The following is a 15,202-nucleotide window of genomic DNA, read 5'->3' on the forward strand; positions in this document are numbered from 1 at the left end:
GGAGGCTGGATTGACAATGTTAGCCACTACTATCTCTACATCATCTTGCTCCGCTATGATAGCTTGGTATCTCAGGAGCCGTTGTGGGGAAAGCCAATGCTCGCCTTTTTACCTCCAGCACTGCAGACACTGTGTGAGACACCAGCACAGTCATTTTCTGGCCCAGGGTGAATTTACGTGCCTCTTGGATGTTCAGTACGACTGCTGCAACAGCTCTGAGGCACCCAGGCCACCCTTTAGCTGCTGTATCCAATTGCTTAGAGAAGTAAGCCACTGCCCTCCGGTACGGGCCGAGGTCTTGTGCTAGTATTCCCAAGGCGATTCCTTGCTTCTCATGGGAGAACAAAAGGAAAGGCTTACTCACGTCCGGCAATCCCAGGGCTGGAGCTGACATGAGGGCTTTTTTCAGCTGGTTGAAAGCCTGCGTAGCTTCCTTTGTCCATTGGATGTTCCTGCTTTCAGTTGCAATCAGTTCATAGAAGGGCTTAACAAACAGTCCATAGTTATAGATCCATAACCTGCACCACCCTGTCATCCTCAGGAAAGTTCATAGTTCCTTTACAGTCTGAGGTTTTGGGGTCTGGCATATTGCCTCCTTCCGGCTTTGGCCCAAGGTACGTTGTCCAGCACTGACTTCGTAGCCCAGATAAGTTACTTTCTGTTTTACTGCTTGGGCTTTTTTCTTTGATACTCGGTACCCTTGGAGCCCCAAAAAGTTCAAGAGGCTTATCGTCCAGGCCATGCATGCTTCCCTTGTCCGTGTGGCTATCAGGATGTCATCCACGTACTGTAGCAGCTTCCCTTCCTCTGGAGGGGCTTCCCAGGTCTCTTAATTCCTTTGCAAGTTGTTCTCCAAACAAAGTGGGTGAGTTTTTGAATCCTTGTGGGAGTCTGGTCCATGTCAGTTGAGTTCTTTGCCCGCTTTTAGGATTTTCCCATTCAAATGCAAAAATTTTTTGCCTGGCTTTGTGGCTAGGAAGGCAAAAGAAGGCATCTTTTAAATCTAAAACGGTAAACCAAGTTAGTTCGGGTGTTAAGCAAGTTAATAACGTGTAGGGATTGGCCACCACAGGATACAGATCCTCAGTTACCTTGTTCACGGCTCGCAGATCCTGTGCTAACCGGTATGACCCGTCAGGTTTGTGAACTGGTAGGATAGGGGTATTAAAATTGACATTCTTTTAGATGCAGCTAGTGGTTATTAATATTTTTATATGCTTTTGATCATTTACCTCTAGAGTCATTTCTCCATTTTTAAATGTGATGTTGCCTTTAATTGTCCCAGCAAATCTCTGCTTAAAAGTGGCGCAGGGGAATTGGTCAGATATAGAAATTGTGGATCCCCCACTGCTTTCCCAGTTTGTATTTTAGTGGCCTAAAGAAAAATGCCTTTTCAGTTTGGCCAGTCGCTCTTATAACTATTGCGTATTCATCTCCTATGGGCATCAAGGCTGTATTTAGAACTGAGTACGTTGTCCTAGTATCAACTAGGAGTTTTACTTCTTTCTTCATTTCTCCCAGCTTTAGAATTACACCTAGAAGGCCTGCTGGGGTAGTCTCTTCTGGTCTCACTTAAATAACATTAGTTGTAACAAGGTATTATATTCCAATGTACCTGTAGGAGGCTATCTTGCCTCCTCCTTTAGACAATATAATGGTCATCAATGGAAGCAATATTTGATTAAACTTTTTTTTTTGTTGTTAAAAAATTTAATAATTATTTAAATTAAAATATTAATAAAATTTATAGTTATTAAAATAACTGAATTAAAATATTAATAGCCAAATTAATAATCGATAGTACTTCTAAGACTGAAATATTATGGTATTTATTAATTAATTAACCATCAATTGTTGTTAATTTGTTGTTTGCCTAGTCCCACATAAATTTACAAACTCCTAAGGGTTCAATCCAAACTACTGGGGAGGAAAGAAAAGGAGAAAAAATTTCCTTAGTTCTTCCTTTTAATGCTAAGGCTGTGCCACTCCTTTATCCTTTCCCAATCTTCTTCAAACACATCCCAGGTTTCAGGGACTAGGCGGCTTTTCCCACAGATTAAATTCACTATTTCACACTTTGCTTGTTCGACCCCTGGGTTATAGTATCTCGGTAATTCAGGGGCACATGCACGACACGTGGATCTCCGTCTATATGAAATACAATACCACCCCCTCTGACACTTCAAGCATCGGAGGAGAACCCAAGCTGTGTGCCAGTCTGGCTTCCAGCAAAAGGTTGTCAATCCACACACGAAACAGGGGATTACCCCTTCCAGACCCCACCTCAAGGGGTTCCTAAGCGCTATTGGCGGTTGTTCCCAGTCAAAGGCTAGATAGCAATTTGTTGGACTTTGGGATATCCCTCCCAAGAATACTCTGTCTCTCCATCCTCCCGCTCTGTGATTACCCAGTCCCCTGATGGATGAAGAGACTGACTTGGTTCAAGCTGAAACCACCTGTGGAGAGCCTGTCTGGGAGGCCAGGCTCTCTCGGCCCGGGCTTGGAGTTCTGCAGCCACTGTGGGCAGATCGCCTCTCACTTGTAACAAGAACTGAACAGCAAACCCTGTAATGCAAAGGATCTCCCAGTGACAGCTTTTAACACTGAAGGGCAGTGCTATCGCACAACAAACACTTCACTCTTAGCCCAGCCGGGTTCGCTGGCTACTTTTGCAAGCTTTTTACCAACTAGCGATGCTTGTAAGCGGTGCTTGTAACTCCCAGCTTGTACCACGCTCCCACTAGCTGCACTATCAGCTAGTGGTGTTCAAAGCAGCTCCTCAAACCGCGGCTTGTGCCCACGCGCCCGCTGCGCTATCAGCTGGGCAGCGCCTAAAGCACCTTTGCAAGCCCCGACTTAAGCCCCGGGCTGCGCTGTCCCAGCTCACCAGAGACAGCCCGTGCCATGCATGCGCACCACCCGCTCTATCAGGCAGTGTGGCTGCCAGTCGCCCGGCGCATGCGCTCTCCAGCACCGCCGCGCCGCGTCTCTGTATCTTAGTAACGCCGCACTGCGCTTCACCGTTTCACTCACGCATACACACACACACACACAAGCACGCACATCTGGATGTAACAGACACACTACACTGAACTTGGGACACACCACACTGGAGTCAGCACACACCACACCGCAATCGGGACACACCACACTGGAGTCAGGACACACCACACTGCAATCGGGACACACACCACACACTGAAATCGCAATTTCTCCCTCCCCGAGCCGCGCTATCAGCTGGGGAGGCCCTCCCGCCGCCGGCCTCTCCCCTGGTGGCATTCTGCTTGCAAGCCCCTGGGCAAACCTGCGCGCAAAAACGTCTTTTTGCGACTTATCAGTGCCAACCTTAAGAAAAGAAATTAATACATAGCGCTTCCATCCGCTTGTTGACGGGCCGTGGTCTGCTCCCCGCAGTGTACAGCCGAGGCGCAGAGTCCCTCTGGGAAAAAGCCCTGCGGTGCCTGAGGGTGTCTGCTCCCAGCCAGACCCGCGGGTGAGCAGAGCAGTCCCTTTGTGGTCGCCAACGGATGCGATACGCGGAATAAATAAATAGACTCCATAACCTAGGGAAGTTATGAAGTGGGTATGTATGTCAGCGCCCGACACAAGTTTTGAAAAGCTATCTCACTTGTGCCGGGCACTGACATACATACCCACTTCATAACTACCCCTAGGTTACGGAGTCTATTTATTTATTCCGGTTATCGCTCCACCCGGCCTGGCCCCAGGGGATGGGCTCCACCCGGCCGCAGTGCCCACAGCCTTTTGGCCCCAAGGCTTTGCAAGAGGCTTTCTCCCCGCTTTGCAAAACCTTGGCCAAGTGTCCCTTTGCTGTGCTGTGAAGAGTAAAAAACCCCGTCACATTTAGCCTGATGCACAGCTCATGAGGGATTCCGCTACCTCTTAGGAGAGGCCAGAAATACTCCTGTGTGCCTCATGAGGGATCCCTGCACAGCTCAGCAGAGAGCCCAAAACATCCCTGTGTGCCTCAGGAGGGATCCCTGCACACCTCAGCAGAGAGCCCAAAATATCCCTGTGTGCCTCATGAAGCCCAGGCCCAGATGATCCCACTGGAGGAAATGTGCCCTCAGCCCAGGGATGCTCAGCATGGGCTCCCCCAGCCCCTCGGGGCCCCGCCGCTGCTCACAGCAGCCCCTGCCTGGCTCCTGCCTGCCCTCACCGTGGGCATCCACGGCTGCTCCAGGGCACGGAGCTCAGCCAGTGCTGGTGCCGGCTGGGCTTTGCTGGTGGTACCACCCGGACATATCTATGACAACTCTATATTTTTATTTGAACATAAAACGTGGGCCAAGCCCTGCCCAGACAAGGCCTGCCCACCTGTCCTGGCTTGTAAAATAAGCATATATTGTATTTGTCATCTGTTGGGCAGTTTTCTTATCTTTTCCAAGAACAATGTCTCCCTCCAGGGAGATATCTTCTGTTAATGGGCCATTGAATGGCTCACTGCATGACTGATAAAGTTACATCATCCCATTGTGAGATGCTCCACCCAGAGGAAGGAGCCAAGCATCCCTACCTGCATAAAATAAGCATTTCTAGAGAGAGCAACGCAGCCTCAGCCTCTTCACTGGATTCCCAGAGGAAGACCAGGCCCATCTACTCTACCACCAGACCTTCAGAGAAAACTACACCCTTCTACTGGATCATTGCTTCAACAGCATTTCATCTGCAACTCCAGGAGCAGGAGGAGCAGCCACCATTTAACTGGACTATCATCAACACCCTAACTCATCAGGGTGTCAGGTTTCTGACTCTATCAGTAGTTTTGTTTGCACTAATTACATTGTTTTTTTAAATTTAGTTTCTTTTTTTTCCTAGTAAAGAACTGTTATTGCCATTCCCATATCTTTGCCTGAGAACTTTTTTATTTTGAAATTATGGTAATTTGGAGGGAGGCGGTTTACTTTTCCATTTCACAGGAGGCCCTTGCCTTCCTTCACAGACTCCTGTCTTTACAAACGAAGACACCACCTTTAGTTATAGTTGGGGAACAGGACCAGGGGGCTCAGGGGCGGAGGGTTTTCTGGAGGGATGAGTTTTGGAAAGGGCTCAAGAGGGTGCTGCAGCTGCGGCAGGGCAGATGGGGACAGAAGTGAAGAGCTGGAAACACGGGTCAAGTTCACTTTGCCGGAGTTGTTAGGCTTGTCTTCTGAAGATGGGCAGGAGCACCTGTGGAGAGAGGAGTGGCTGAGGCCCCAGCTGCCAGTGGCACACTGGGACCCTCCTGCACAGCAGGGCCCAGAGCTGGCAAGGCTCCCCAGCCCAGCTGGAGCTGCTGGCACACCTTGGCCCAGCTGGACAGCTGCCCCCCAAGGCCCCGGCGAGCAGGGCACGGCTCTGGGCAGGCTCCCTGGCCAGGAGCGGGCCCCAGAGCGCGACTGCCTTGCAAGGGCAATCTCGTCCCTGCTCTTTCTCCTCCCCACCTTGCCTCACCTCTGCACTGTGCCCCTGGGGCTGCTCTTGGCCAGGCAGCCTCAGTGGGAGCCAGCACTGGCTGCAGCCCCAGCGGGCCCCCCAGGACAAGGCCCGGCAATGAAGAGGCCAATGAAAGCACTGGGCAGCAGCAGAACCCTCAGCAGAGTTCTTTGGACAACCACAGACTGGCCACAACTCCACTGTAGCCTCACTGGGAATGTTCCCTGACTATCAGCAGCCATTAAAGGAAGCTGTTTTTTGGTCGAGATCAGCAAAACACTCACCATTTTCTCTTCCAGCAATACCAGATTCCAACAGAGCAAATCATCAGGCACAGTGCTACACCAAGCACAGTGGCCATCAACTTAACCAAACAAGGTGTTCCCCAGCAGAAAACTCTTCTCATGCTTTTCCAGGTCTTGTCAGCATGTGTTGAGGTGCCGGCTGCATCTGTGGGAGCAATGGGGAGTGTGAGCCCGTGCTGTGCTCCACTGCTGAGCTGGCAGCACGGTGCAGACGGACAGGAGGTCCTTGGTCTCTGTTTCCCCCAGAGCTGGGGCCTGCAGGCACCTTGCCGCCCCTTGGCTGCCACAGGACTGCCCAGTACCCAAACCCCTGAGCCTGCATGCCATAATTCCTCTGTGCTGTGCTGTACTGCTCCAGGCAATACTTGTCAAAGGGTGGATAAAGACATGGAAATAGGGTTTTGGAGCTGCTCCAGGGCCCTCCCTCCTGCAAACAGCTGCCTCTCTGCATCAGCCCAGAGACCGGGAAATTGCAGGGGATCTCAGGCCCATGGTGCAGTTTGGGCTCCCTGTCAGCTGCTGCCAAATGCCTTCCTGCAGAGGCTGGGGAGAAGCTGCAGCCAGGCCAGGCTGGGAAACAGCCCTGCAGGCCGTGAAAGCAGCAGCGGGGCAGCCAGGCTGCCATGGATCCCTTCCCGCTGTGCCGGGCACGGTGTGTCCAGATGTGCAGGGAACGCCCCCGGCTGCTGAGTCCCAGGGCAAGGCTGAGGGAAATGCACCCACCACCACGTCTCTCCACATCACTCAGGATTTGTTCCAGATGTTTGGATGCCTCCAGGGACTTCCTCTCTCCTGTAGGTTTGTTCTTCCTTCTCAGGGGACCTTAAGAGAAATATTTGCATTTCCCAGGAATGGATCCCACAAAACCAGGGCTCAGCCTGTGGGCTCAGCAGGGACACACTACTCACCCCTGCGATGGGAGCCGGGCTTGTGTGCAACATCCACCAGAGGACCTGGGAAAGTCCTCCCTGCAGACACACCTGTAACCCAACAGCCACAGGAGCTTCTGTCATCTCTGCAGATCTGCACGGGCAGCACTGAGCCGCAGGAGCACTGAGGGGATGGCGCAGGGCGAGGGCACACACGTGCATGGTTCTGTCCTGTCACCTGCAGCGATGCCCCCCTGGCCGAGCTTTGGGCTCTGAGCTGGCAGCTCTCCCAGGGGGAAAGGCCTTGACCTACCCTCAGCATCTCCCAGAGGGTCAATCCTGAACGTGGGTTGGGAAGACAGATCACTTTCACCAACAGGGTTATCTGCAAAGAAAGGCAGCACAGAACAGCTCCTGTGTCTCTGCTGAAGATTCTCCTTCAGGCCAGAGTGGCAGAGAGTGCCCCTGGGTGATTGGTGGCCTCCAAGGCACTCGCTCAGCTCTGCCTCCCACTCAGGAGCAGGGGCAGGGGGAGCACGTGCCTGTGGCAGCCCCACACTGGGATGGAAGGAGCCCCTTGCTGGGCAGTCGGGGCAGAAAGGACTCCCTGGAGCTGCCAGCAGCTCGAAACCCAGCCCCAGCCAGGGCCAGCCCTTGGCAGCAGCAGCAGCAGCAGGAGCAGCTCAGGCTCCCTGGGGCCGGCAAAGGAGCTGTGAAAGGCTCAGCCCCGGGGCACAGCCCTGGGCCCGGCCCCTTCCCTCTCTGCTCTTCTCCCTGGCTGCGCACAGCACACAGAAGGACACACTGGCATTGCACACGGGAGGAAGATGGACAGCTAAATGCTCCTTCCTCCCACTTAAAGCGATCCTGTGGGATCACTGTTGGGCACAAGAGTAGAAATTTGGAGGACAGGATTTCCAGAATCCATCAAACTTCAAAGCATCTTAAAGGAAATCAACCATGAATATTACTCTGGACAATGATTACTCTGTTAGGAAAGAGTTGCGGATAACCAACCTTCACCAAGCTCCAAGACCCTTAAACCATGGTTTGCCAGTCTTTCCAAATGATGCAGGTCATGGTGCCAAGCTAGAAAGGAGCACAGATGGGAAATGTTCCATGGTGTGCTGGGATCCCCTTCTATGGGGAAGTGAGCACTGCAAGGGGCTCAGGTAATGCTGTGTGCCCGCACTGCCAAGCAGCAGAGAGGGCAGCTCAAGCCTCAGCAGGGCTCAGGCCCAGAGACACAGCAATTACCTCCAGTGACTGTGCCGGGCATCACCTCCCTTCCTGCAGCAGAGGCTGCCAATGAGCCACTGCTTCCTCCGGGAAACTCAGCCTTCAGCACAGCCTCTCTGTCCATCTCTGGAGAAGGGAAAAGGGACAGCTGGATCAGATGGGCCTGTTCCCCAACAGGAAGGCAGCATATTCAGGAGTCAATGCTCGTCTATGTCATGGATGAGATTCAGGCTAAAGACCAGGTTATTGGGGCTGCTCCAGGGCCCTCCCTCCTGCAAACAGCTACCCCTCCATATGTGCTCAGAGACCAGGAAATTGCAGGGGATCTCAGGGTGTGCATGGCCCATGGTGCAGTTTGGGCTCCCTGTCAGCTGCTGCCAAATGCCTTCCTGCAGAGGCTGGGGAGAAGCTGCAGCCAGGCCAGGCTGGGAAACAGCCCTGCAGGCCACGAAAGCAGCAGCGGGGCAGCCAGGCTGCCATGGATCCCTTCCCGCTGTGCCGGGCACGGTGTGTCCAGATGTGCAGGGAACGCCCTCGGCTGCTGAGTCCCAGGGCAAGGCTGAGGGAAATGCACCCACCACGGCGTCTCTCCACATCACTCAGTGTCTTCTCCATGTGTTTGGATGCCTCCAGGGACTTACTGTCTCCTGTAGGTTTGTTCTTCCCTCTCGGAGGACCTTAAGAGAAATATTTGCATTTCAGAGGGATGGATCCCACAAAGCAGGGCTCAGCCTGTGGGCTCAGCAGGGACACACTACTCACCCCTGCGATGGGAGCTGGGCTTGTGTGCAGCAACCCGGAAAGGAGCCTGAAAAGTCTTCCCTGCAGACACACCTGTAACTCAACAGGCACAGGAGCTTCTGTCACCTGCTTCCTGCCAGGTTGCCAATGATTATTCTTTTAGGAACATTGTCAACATACCTGCAGGAGGCTTAAGAGGCTGGAAATCTGCATGGAGCCAAGCTGCTGGAGAAGCCTTCCTAGCATGCTCATCTAGAAGGGAGCACAGATGAGAACAATTTCCTGTTGTGCTGGGATCCCCCTGTGCCTTTGGGAACTGGGCACTGCAAGGGGGTCGGGTATGGCTGTGGGAGCCTCATGTGAATGGCCATGGCCAAAGCTGCACAGGGGCCTGTGGAGCTCTGGGCTGGCTCCTGGTCACTCTCCACACTTTTGGTAAGCCCTGTGCAACATCCCTGGGAGGGCAGCAGGAGCAGCCCAGGGCCCTGGGGCTCTCTCCCTCCCACAATCCTCCCTAAATCCTTGGGGAAAATTGCAGCAGGCAGTGCTACAACTATGGCTCTCAACCTCCATCCCTCCTTCTGCTGGGAAACTCCCCCAACCCAAGGGGAAATAGCCAGTCCCTCTCAGGACACACTGGAGCCTTGCTCTCACCCTCTGCCCTTTCCCCACCATGGGCTCCCTGTGCAGTCTCTCCCAGGTTTCGGGATGTGTCTCCCATGGAGGGACCCCAGCAGGACTGCTCAGTACCCGAGTGCCCTGAGCCTGCTCGGGATAATTCCTCTGGGCTGTGCCGCTCTTGTCCGGGCTGTGCCCCCACTGCCAAGCAGCAGAGAGGGCAGCTCAAGCCTCAGCAGGGCTCAGGCCCAGAGACACAGCAATTACCTCCAGTGACTGTGCCTGGCATCGCCTCCCTTCCTGCAGCAGAGGCTGCCAATGAGCCACTGCTTCCTCTGGGAAACTCAGCCTTCAGCACAGCCTCTCTGTCCATCCCTGGAGAAGGGAAAAGGGACAGCTGGATCAGGTGGGCCTGTTCCCCAACAGGAAAATGGCATCTTCAGGAGGCAATGCTTGTCAAAGATATTAATAAGGATCAGGACGTCATCCAAGCTTTGGAACCCGGGCAGGGCCCTCCCTTCTCCAAACCACCACCACTCTTAATCTGGTGGAGACCAGGAAATTGCAGGGGATCTCAGGGTGTGCATGGCCCATGGTGCAGTTTGGGCTCCCTGTCAGCGGCTGCCAAATGCCTTCCTGCAGAGGCTGGGGAGAAGCTGCAGCCAGGCCAGGCTGGGAAACAGCCCTGCAGGCCGTGAAAGCAGCAGCGGGGCAGCCAGGCTGCCATGGATCCCTTCCCGCTGTGCCGGGCACGGTGTGTCCAGATGTGCAGGGAATGCCCCCGGCTGCTGAGTCCCAGGGCAAGGCTGAGGGAAATGCACCCACCACCACATCTCTCCACATCACTCAGTGTCTTCTCCATGTGTTTGGATGCCTCCAGGGACTTACTGTCTCCTGTAGGCTTGTGCCTCACTCTTGGAGGAGCTTAAGAGATGTATTTGCATTTCCCCCGGAATGGATCCCACAAAACCAGGGCTCAGCCTGTGGGCTCAGCAGGGACACACTACTCACCCCTGCGATGGGAGCTGGGCTTGTGTGCAGCAACCCACAAAGGAGCCTGAAAAGTCTTCCCTGCAGACACACCTGTAACTCAACAGGCACAGGAGCTTCTGTCACCTGCTTCCTGCCAGGTTGCCAATGATTATTCTTTTAGGAACATTGACAGCATACCTGCAGGAGGCTTAAGAGGCTGGAAATCTGCATGGAGCCAAGCTGCTGGATAAGCCTTCCTAGCATGCTCATCTAGAAGGGAGCACAGATGAGAACAATTTCCTGTTGTGCTGGGATCCTCCTGTGCCTTTGGGAACTGGGCACGGCAAGGGGGTCGGGTATGGCCGTGGGAGTCTCATGTGAATGGCCATGGCCAAAGCTGCACAGGGGCCTGGGGAGCTCTGGACTGGCTCCTGGTCACTCTCCACATTTTTGGTAGGCCCTGTGCAACATCCCTGGGAGGGCGGCTGGAGCAGCCCAGCCCCCACAGGGGCTCTCTCCCTCCCACACAGGAAACCCTCCCTCAAGCCCAGGGGAAAACCATCCCCCAGCGCTTCCCGGCAAGCAGGGAGCGCTCTCCCGGGAAAGGGGAGCCAGGCTGCCGGCTCACCTGCTCCCCGCGCTTGCAGCGGAGCAGCCTGGGCAGCCCTGGCAGGCAGGGCCACGGCCAGGAGGAGCAGGAGGAAGAGGCGCAGAGCAAGGGCCATGGTGCCTTGCCCTCTGCCAGTCCCCAGCTCTTGCTGCCACCGCTGTCCTGACACCGCTGTCCCAATGTCAGCACCACTGCTGCCACCGCTGCTGCTGCCGCAACAGTTGTGCTCAAGGACTGACTGCTCGGTCCTTGTGGTGCTGTGCAGCCACGGGGCTCTGGCACCTCTGTGACCTCAGAGCCTGCTGTGACCTCAGCCTGCTCTGACCCCAGAGCCTGCTCTGACCCCAGAGCCTGATGTGACCTCAGCCTGCTCGGACCCCAGAGCCTGCTGTGACCTCAGCCTGCTCTGACCCCAGAGCCTGCTCTGACCCCAGAGCCTGCTGTGACCTCATTGCCTTGGCTGTGCCCCCAGAGTGTACACCCATCTGTACAAATGGACTGCCCTGATTGGAAATGTTTTGCTTGATCCAAGGGCCATTGCTCAGCAAAACCTGCTGCTGGCATTGATGGTCAGGCTGTGTCCCTGGAGATGTTCTTGATGGCTTCCCTCTTTTCCTGGGCATGCCACTGGAGGAGCTCCAGGCCCAGATGATCCCACTGGAGGAAATGTGCCCTCAGCCCTCTGCCTATCATGCAGGACCTGCGCACATCCTCGGGGCAGACAAGTCTTGGGAGGCGCACTGGATCTGGGGCAAATATTCCTGTTTCAGTGATAACGTCTGTGGGAGCAACGGGGAGCGTGAGCCCGCGCTGTGCTGCACTGCTGAGCTGGCAGCAGGGTGCATACAGCCAGGACGTTCTCTGTTTCCCCCAGAGCTGGGGCCTGCAGGCACCTTGCCGCCCCTTGGCACAGGCTGTGCCACCCAACAAAGCCCAGCAGGCCGGGAGGAGAGCCCGGGGCCAGCGCAGCTGCTTGGGCAGTCGCTGCTTTGAGGGACACGGGCCAAACCCTTCTCTGAGCAGCCCCTGGCAGCCCTGGCCCTCGCTGCCCTGGGACAGCTCCCCCAGCCCCAGGGGACAGACTGTCATAAAGTCTATAGCCCACAAAGAGATTGTCCCTGTGTCCTGGTTTAGGGCAAATTTGGGAGAAAACGCCCAAAAGGGCCCCCCCCCAGAAATCAAACCCACACGGCCCCTGCCCCCAGTCAGTTCGGGAAAAATTTCCTCAGAGAGAAGTTTAAAAAGCCTGTTTATTTAACAGGCAAAGCACTGCCCAGCCCAAAAAATGGACAATACCAGATGACAAAACCCATTTGTTGCTCTGAAGAGATGACAGATTCAGAAAATCTCTCCGGTGGATGGTGGCTCTGTTATCTGTCCCTCTGGCACTGGGAAAGGCTGCTGCCCAGAGTAGCCCCCCGTGGGCCACAAAGTGCGAGCTCTCGGTGCTTCCCCAGGTCCTGGTCCAGAGCAGGTTCGAACGGATCCAAGAAAAGGGAAAGAAAACCAGTCGAGGGAAAACTTGGACTGCCCCAGCTAGCTAAAGTAACTAAAAAGCAAAGGAGCGCGGTGTTCTGCCCCGATGGTGCCCAGACAGCACCGTGGAGTTCTGTGTTCCAGCAGACTGGGCAGCAGTGAGTGCAGTCTCTGATAACAAACTCTGTGCTTCTTCTTCTCCCCGCCTTTGCTCTCAGAGCCCGTCTGCAAGGCACACAATATAATATCCAGCATCAACAGAACACACAATCGGGGATACGAGCATCGTAAGGTCACCCTAGGACACCCAGTGATTGTGCGCTGCTTCTCTTCCCTGCAGCTGCTCCCAGAAACATCCCTCACACTGCTGGAAATGCCCACACATGGTCTGATCAGTCCCTATGCTTTTCCAGTCTGCTCTCAGAAATTTTGCAACTAGTTCACCAATAAATCCCAGGTTACCTCTGTGAATTGCACACTACAGTTTCCTTTGTTTTTTCCCAAGACCTGGAAGTTCCTGTATATGGTAATGGTCGTGAGGATCTCTGATTCTTTTCAGTCATTATTTTTGTATTGAGACAGATGAAACAGCCTTCTTGCTTTTAGTTTTGGCACGTCTGGTTTTTTTCTTAGCATAATGGTTTACTTATTATCTACACATGAACTTATTTTTATTTATGGTTTTTTTTGTTCCCCAAGCAATTATTTTGACAATCTGTCGTTCACTTCTTAGTTAATGTTCCGTATATGAACAATTTTGACTCTCATTTTATCGGAATATAAAGATCTCGGAAAGCTGTATTTTTAATTTTGATGACACTCTCTCTCCCCACTCCCAGCTTTTACAGTGATCCTTTTGGAAACATCCCTGAGGATAGGTAGAGTTATTTGGGAAGTGCTTGGCTTAACCTGGGTAACAGATTATTATTTTTAGTGCTATAAACCAGCATTGCTTCAAGCTTCACAGCCACAGTCCTGATTTGTGGCTCACTGCATGGATGCCTGTCTGAATTAAAACAATGTTTGTGAGGCAGCTGAAGAGCTTAGACCTCAGAGATTAAAATTCCTGGGAGGAGGAAGAGGAAGGAAGGATAAAATCCTGTTTCAAAGGCTGTTTCTTCATTTCTAGGATGCCAGAAGTATGGTAGACTACAGCTGTCTTCAAATGTCATTTAATTACAGAAAAACCCTCTACAGGGCCAGACACCAGGACAAATTACTCGGCACCTTGCCTCACAATGCATCAACTTTAATACTAGTGAGAGGTAGACCTTAATTACAGTCTGATTCGAGCAAATCCACATTGTGTGAATGGCAAGAAGAATTTGCTTGTGAACAGATGAATATGTCCCACTCAAAAATGAACAAGATTTGCCTTGACTTGGAAGAAAGTAGACATGGAATGATGCAGTATTTGGGTTTTATCCAGTGAGAAATGGGGCAAGAAGCTGTAACAAGTTACCTGTCTTACAGAACACAAGTACTGGTACCGCCAATAGGGCACCCACACAAAGGGACCATCAGGACATTCCTTTCTTTCTTAACATGGGATGGGCAGCAAAATGCTGGCATTTATCTGAACTGGAAGCCGTGTTCCTCTCCTGTTTCTCCTTGAGCACACTGTGTGTTATTTGCTTCACTGCCCAGCCCATCAATCCTCTCTTGGCCATTTGCTAAACGGCACAACTGCCAAAATACAGGTGCCAGCATAATCACCCCAGCACTAATCCCACACTGCTTTGATGGAGCACAGGAGCACAGAATGGCTTGGGTTGGAAGGGACATTTAAAGGCCATCTAGTCCAATGCCCTGCAGTGAGCAGGGACACCTTTGACTAGGTCAGGTTGCTCAGAGCAGAGCTTGAATGACTGCAGGGATGGATATCCACCTCTCTGAGCAACCTGTGCCAGGGTTTCAAAACCTACAGTGTAAAAAGTGGGTTTCTTTCATCTAGTCTGAATCAACCACCCTTTAGATTAAAACCATTCCCCCACGGTCTGGTCACAAAAGGCCCTTATGAAAAATTCTGTCCCATCTCTTTTACCAGCCCCCTTAAGGTACTGAAAGGCAGCAATCAGGTCCCCCTGGAGTCTTCTCTCTTCCAGGCTGAACACCCCAGCTCTCCCAGCCTGTCTCCAAAGCAGAAGGGTTCCAGCCCTCAGAGCATTTTGTCCCTCCTCTGGACTAGAGCCAACAGAACCATGTCCTTCCTGTGCTGGGGACCCAGAGCTGGATGCAGCACTCTGTCTTGGTAGAGACGGAGACAATACAAAGCAACACACTCCACTTCCAGAAGGCTTCAAAGCTTGTTTTTATTCTAGCATGCATGCCTTTTCGACATTCTTACAAAGCTCCTAAGTTTACACTTTACTCATTGGTCACGAGAGACAAGCAAAGTGCCTACTGGAATAGGCAGTTGCAGGTTTCTCTTATTTATCCTTCTCTCTTTCTTGGTTTCTATGTCAACGACCTTGGTAGAAAATTCTTTCAGGAGTAAACATGGATCCTCATATCAAAGTTCTCTCTGACTCACAGAAGTTGCTGTAAAACATCTCCCACAGTACTCCAGGTGGAGTCTCACCATGTCGGAACCCAAGGTGTCCCTCAGACACTCTTGGATGTTCCGGGTCCAGGGCAGAAGCCTCTGAGACCCTGGCAGGCAGCCAGAAACCCCTGTGGTCTTGAGTTTGACCCATGGAACAATTTACCAACTTTGCAGGAAGAACAAGAAATCACAAAAGTTTAGGTATTATAATAGAAGTTATCACAAAGTAAAAGGTAGGATTTTTGAGTGCTGTACAGGGGGGTTTTAGGGCCTGTACAGAGGGGTCTGAGTTTTGTACATGGGGGTCAGAGGTTCTAAGATGGAGGGATTTGGGCGTGCCCTGTCCTCCTTCTTTCTTCTTCCTATTCCCCATGTTCTTGGTGGTGTTGGC

The 15,202-nt window shown here is 52.8% G+C and overlaps 1 protein-coding gene and 1 long non-coding RNA gene across 2 annotated transcripts; both read right to left on the minus strand.

Annotated features, from left to right (window-relative positions):
- Window positions 1-4,994: 4,994 nt before the first annotated feature.
- LOC128814115 (uncharacterized) lies at window positions 4,995-11,094 on the minus strand. Its single transcript, XM_053989694.1, has 6 exons — window positions 10,809-11,094; window positions 8,771-8,842; window positions 6,650-6,721; window positions 6,465-6,563; window positions 5,721-5,886; window positions 4,995-5,190 (listed from the first exon to the last, which is right to left on the minus strand). The coding sequence occupies exons 1-6, from the start codon at window positions 10,903-10,905 to the stop codon at window positions 4,995-4,997; spliced, it is 702 nt and encodes a 233-aa protein (XP_053845669.1). The 5' UTR covers window positions 10,906-11,094.
- On the minus strand, window positions 9,329-10,425 carry LOC128813782 (uncharacterized). The gene is made up of 3 exons (XR_008439173.1): window positions 10,379-10,425; window positions 10,220-10,291; window positions 9,329-9,583 (listed from the first exon to the last, which is right to left on the minus strand). It is a non-coding gene; the product is annotated as an uncharacterized LOC128813782 (long non-coding RNA).
- Window positions 11,095-15,202: the final 4,108 nt, after the last annotated feature.

This window comes from Vidua macroura, chromosome 13 (assembly GCF_024509145.1).
Source record: "Vidua macroura isolate BioBank_ID:100142 chromosome 13, ASM2450914v1, whole genome shotgun sequence".
In the NCBI taxonomy this organism is placed as follows: domain Eukaryota; kingdom Metazoa; phylum Chordata; class Aves; order Passeriformes; family Viduidae; genus Vidua; species Vidua macroura.

What these genes read in the sequence shown, in the direction of transcription:
- LOC128814115 (XM_053989694.1), bottom strand. Translation starts at nt 10,905, where the DNA reads ATGGCCCTTGCTCTGCGCCTCTTCCTCCTGCTCCTCCTGGCCGTGGCC. An exon ending in GCCTCTTAAGCCTCCTGCAG is followed by an intron (nt 6,722 to 8,770) that starts GTATGTTGACAA and finishes GTTGGGTTACAG; the next exon opens with GTGTGTCTGCAGGGAGGACT. An exon ending in TGATGTGGAGAGACGTGGTG is followed by an intron (nt 5,887 to 6,464) that starts GTGGGTGCATTT and finishes TTGCTCCCACAG; the next exon opens with ATGCAGCCGGCACCTCAACA.